Source organism: Arachis ipaensis, chromosome B04 (assembly GCF_000816755.2).
Source record: "Arachis ipaensis cultivar K30076 chromosome B04, Araip1.1, whole genome shotgun sequence".
Taxonomy (NCBI): domain Eukaryota; kingdom Viridiplantae; phylum Streptophyta; class Magnoliopsida; order Fabales; family Fabaceae; genus Arachis; species Arachis ipaensis.
Window position 1 is genome coordinate 118,600,763 of NC_029788.2, and position 5,378 is coordinate 118,606,140.

Below are 5,378 nucleotides of genomic sequence, written 5' to 3' on the forward strand. Positions count from 1 at the left end.
ATGCGCATTCCAAAACACATACGTTTCAATTGCATCTAACCCTCCTTCTTTAGCTTTATTAATCAAATCCAGCCACATCTATCAAATAAAATCAATTAATTAATATGAACATTTATGGAACGTGACATACACAAAATCATTTGTTAAAATTAATTTTTATATATTAAAATATGCATTTATAAGTAAATAGTAAAGTATATTTAGATCATTTTACCTACAAAAGAACCTTTTAATTTAGGAAGTAACTTATTCAATAGAACCATTTTACCTACAAAAGAAATATTTAGAAACATTTGACAATGTCAAGTCATTAAATGATCAGTCTACAAAAAACTTCCATTTCACCTGATATTTGGAACCATTCATCAAAAGTTTCAGCAGAGCTAAAAATTTCAGGCAGAAGAAAATTGAGAAGGGCCCAGAGTTCATGAAGATTGTTCTGCAATCACAAAATAAGAAACCACAGTAAATATCCAACTTTGTTAGATGATGCATGTTACGAGGGAAAGTGAACTAGAATAAGAGTTTTAAAAGTTACACCAGTCTATGAACAGATAATGCTGCGGGGAGGTACAAAAAATAAACAAAAACACAAAACAGCAGTGCTACCAAGTTAACCCAAATTATGAGTACAAATGCATTGAAAATAAGCTTCTCTTAGCAAGCAACAAATTTTTTGCAAGAATTTATATACAAGACCTAGTTAACTCAAGATACATTAACTATACCGTTCTTTAATTTATTAAATTCTCACAAAAGACAAACATTGGATAATAAGATGAACAATGTCAAAAATTTATAAAATTCCATAGCATATCTATAAAGATTATAGTTATTGTAGCTGAAATGATACCTCTATTGGTTTTGGATCAAATGAGAGCACAACCCCGGATTGTTCAGTGATTCTCTATCATAATACAGAAGAAGTTACATAACAAGAACAATAAATCATGCATAGAATCCAAAGTCCATAAGATATGAAACAGAACTAGAACCAGAAATCTGTAGTGTAAAGAATTAAGTTGTCTTAGCATATCTATAACTGATTATTTTAGAAGCCAGATATAATAAACTACAATTACCTCAAGGATGTACCTTGAGCACCAAATATGATCAGCGGCTTCAATAACTACACAAGGGCCAACTTGATACTCCCACTGTAATGTTCATCAAAATAATACTGTGAAAAACGGAGTTCTTGTATTTATAACCTCTAAACCATAATTATATATCTGTTGGAGTTTGAGTATAAGCATAAGCACTTACACAACTAGGCTAATAAACCATAATTCTATTATTATATATTATGAAGCATAAGCACTTACACATTTTATCTTTTATTTTGCATTATAGGAGATCCTTATAGGAGAAGACAGGGACCCCAAAGATTTTTTTACTTGAATATCCCTATGTTGTTGATCAGATAGCTCTTTCTGTCTCAGAAGTTGGCCTCTTGATTGCTCAGCAACACGGCTTTTCTGAATGAAATTCTCTTTCTTTGTTACCATATTAATCCTGTTGTCCACCTAACCAATTACAACAAAAATGCATTCTTAAGTTTCATAAGGTCCTAGAATGTTGCAAATACTAGGCATAACAAAATGTGATTGTGTTACCCTTTTATCTGGCATAACAAACTTCAATGCAGACCCATTGCTTTGAGAAACAGGATCTCTTGAAGTTATTTTTGGCCGTACCTGTTCACCTCCTCAGCTTGCAATCTGATGCTCGAACTCTTCTACAACCTTGCTTAAAATAGATTCAACCAACTGTTCCATGAAGAGAAAAATATTACTTAGAAGCTTGTAGGCTCAAACGCACTCTTGATAGTACTGAAGCAGTGAAAGACTAGTGATTGGACTATGCTCCAACTCTCTGGTTCTGAATAAGAAGATTGGACTATGCTCCAACTCACTTCGAGCCTTCTCAGATTAAAGGGTTAAAAATTGATTACTAACTCCTCCAATCCTCTTACCATTGCTTCAGAGCTCACAGAAGATAAGAATTAAAGGGTTAAAAATTGATTAAGTATGTCTTCAAGACTTGGGAGAGACAAGGAGGGCCAGCTTTACCTGGGAACTAATAAAATTCAGTGAACCTTAATGAACAAGCTGCAAAATACATAAGCAAACAACACAGAAACCAATACAGATTAAATATTGAACTAAACCTTATTTACCAGAATAACAATTCTGAAACATAAAATAGAACTCCATAAGGGTTATGCAATTGAAATATTAACCTGAGTATTTTGACCCACTAGACCAACTTGATCTCGTCTAACAGATCCATCGCCAATTCTAGTAGATCCTGAGTATTTCTTCTGCATCAATCGAATCGAATCAATGCAACAGACGCAGTCAAGTCACCAAGAGAACCCCACTGCTCAGCCACCCTTTTATATATTACATTGGAAGTCTGAACCCTCTCCAACATACATATTATGCACTGGCATGCTCTGCAACATTCACAATCTCAATTACTATCAACATAATCTCATAATTAGCATTTTTATATTATATGACACTATCTCATTTTATAATTTACATTATACAATACATTTTTAAATATGGTAGCATATGGTTTTACTTACACAGGGAATGCAAAAGAACTATTACTGCCTTCAGATCGGTTAGAATCACTTAATTCAGAATACAATATTCCAAACTCATCAATTCCTTCTCGGATTTGCTCCCTTTCCATTTCTTTTATCTCTTCCTACAAAGTAATAACAGAAGATATAAATCAATAAGAAACTAATACTTTGGTGATAACACTAAAGAAGAATAATTCATGTAAATTGTAAAGAAACATCTAGTTAGACACAAAATTGTAAAGGAATAATCTATTTTTATTTTCATTTTTTCAGTTCTATGCTAAAAATTGTTCAGCAGCCAAAAATTGGAGAAGGATACAAATCATCTTCGTTGAAGCTAGAATCCGGCATAGGAGCTAAAATCTCTCCTTCTTCTTCTTCTTCTTCTTCTTCTTATTCTTTCCCATCCTCTTCATCCTCAAAATCTGGAGCTAATTCCCGAAAATAAAAAATTCTCAATCCAACAAAACAAAGGAAGGAAAAAATGCAAAGTAAAAATGGAAAGAGGAGCGAGAAGAGGAAGTAAGAAGCACCTGGAACGTAGCCGTAGCTGCTCTTGAGACGGTCTTCGAGTTAAAGTAGATCGGAGTGGTTTTTCTTGAAACTAATAGATTTTCCATAAAAAATTATTCCTTGATTATTGTAAAGTAGGGTAAAGAACACAACAAGAAGCAATTTCAACAAATTAAATAAATAATTCCATTCCAAATTCTCTGCACAAATTCAGTTCTGCCATGCTGATATCTTTGCATTAACCTCCTCCTTCTTCACCCTTTGCACTGAAACCTCTTCAACTACTTGATGATGATGGTGTTGATGTTGATGTTGATGATGACCACTATTAGAAGCTGCACCACCACTACTAGAATATAAACTCATAAACCTGTACCACCACTACTAGAACCTGCACCATTGCTGTTAGGCTCTGATTCCACCTTCTATGGGTTAATTCTAGTTCAGATTTTGGTAGAGTTTTTATGATTTAGGAAAATTTGAAGTGATTTATGAGTTGGAATAAGAAAAGATTATGTTAACAAAAAAAAGAAAAGGAAATTCATAGATCAGATCAAGCTATCACAGATTGGAAAACCTAGCTAGGAATATATGTCACAGAAAACATGGATACTTGAATACTTGGATACAATAGTTGTTGAAAAGATAACCTATCTGGCGGAGAGAGCACTGCGACGACGGCGATGAAGGGAGCAGACGCGCGACGAAAGTGGTGGAGAGGGCTCTGCGACGATGGTGACGAAGGGAGCAACGCGATGCGAGAGGCGCCGGAGGGGCTCGTGCAATGCGAGCGGCACCTGGTGTGATGCGAGCGGCGCCGAAGGAGCTCGTGCGATGCAAGCGGCGGCGGCGGAGAGAAGAAGTAGCTTGTTGACGCCTTGACGGAGAGAGGAGAAGCTCGTTTGATAATGTGTGGTGTGAATGGAGCTCGATATGATAGGGATGTTTAACTCAATATTTCCGACGAAAAATTTTAAATTACAGACGGATTTTTCGTTTGTAATAATTTAATAAACGCAGCTTTTTGTCTATTTAATTACAGACGGATTTTCCGTCTGTAACCATTTTTCACGAAAAAAAATTAATTTTTCCGACAGAATTACCGATGGATTCTCTTTTTCGTCTGTAATTTATGCTGATTCATTTTTTTTGTTTCCGACAAAAAATCCCTCTGAAATTCCGTCTGTATTTCTGTGGGATAAAATCCGTCGAAAATATCCGTCTGTAATAACTAGTTTTCTAGTAGTGACCATCACACTTCCACCATTTTGTAATCACCATCAAAGATAATTTTCTTATAATTTTTATTTTTTTTTAGATTTTTTTTAAGATTTTGTTAGGTATTTTATTAAATTATTGACTAAAACTTTTAATAAAGTGTGTGATTGGGATTTGTTATATTAATTTAGTATAATTAGAAATTAAATAATATCAGCTAAGGTAGGGTTGTAATTTAGGGTTTGTTTTGAGTTGATGGTGTTTTGGATGATTGTTAATTTTTTTAGTTTATTATTATCTAAGTTAATTGATTTCTGAGTTAATTAGTGTTGATTGTTGTTAATTATCTGAGTTAATTTTAGCTTGTTAATTTTTAATTTAATTATTGACTTATTGTTGATTGTTGTTAATTTTTTGAGTTTACTATTATCTGAGTTAATTATTTTCTGAGTCAATTAGTATTTATTGTTGTTAATTCTCTAAGTTAATTTTAACTTGTTAATTTTTTAAGTTAATTATTGACTTATTGTTGATTGTTGTTAATTTTCTGAGTTTATTGGTTTTTGAGTTATTTGTTTTTTGAGTTAATTAGTGTTGATTGTTGTTAATTCTCTGAATTAATGTTAGCATGTTAATTTTTAAATTAATTATTGACTTATTGTTGATTGTTGTTAATTTTCTGAGTTAATCGTTTTCCGAGTTAATTAGTGTTGATTGTTGTTAATTTCTGAGTTTATTATTATCTGAATTAATTATTTTATGAATTAATTTTGCTGAGTTGATTGTTGTTAATTTTACTAAGTTTGTTGCAATTTGCTCATTTGAATATATGATAATTGATTTGTTTGTTTAATTATAATTTATGTGTTGATTATGTTTATAGTTTGTAATTAAAGGTGTACAATTTGCTATTCTAGAAAATACTCCCGTAGATATGTAACAAGTTAAAAAATATACCTTTTGAGAGTCATACATATGTAAGTTAGTGAATTATTTAAAATCTTAAATAGATATACCATTTGTTTAATTAATTTTTCTTTTTGATATTTTA

The 5,378-nt window shown here is 32.3% G+C and overlaps 1 protein-coding gene across 2 annotated transcripts; it reads right to left on the minus strand.

Moving 5' to 3' along the window:
- LOC107635000 (kinesin-like protein KIN-14I) lies at positions 352-1,769 on the minus strand (the record flags this gene model as incomplete). Of its 2 annotated transcripts, XM_016338358.2 has the most annotated exon segments (5): positions 423-439; positions 854-907; positions 1,083-1,157; positions 1,326-1,526; positions 1,617-1,769. In XM_016338358.2, a coding segment is annotated over 1 exon segment (60 nt), but the record flags the coding sequence as incomplete, so codon positions are not given.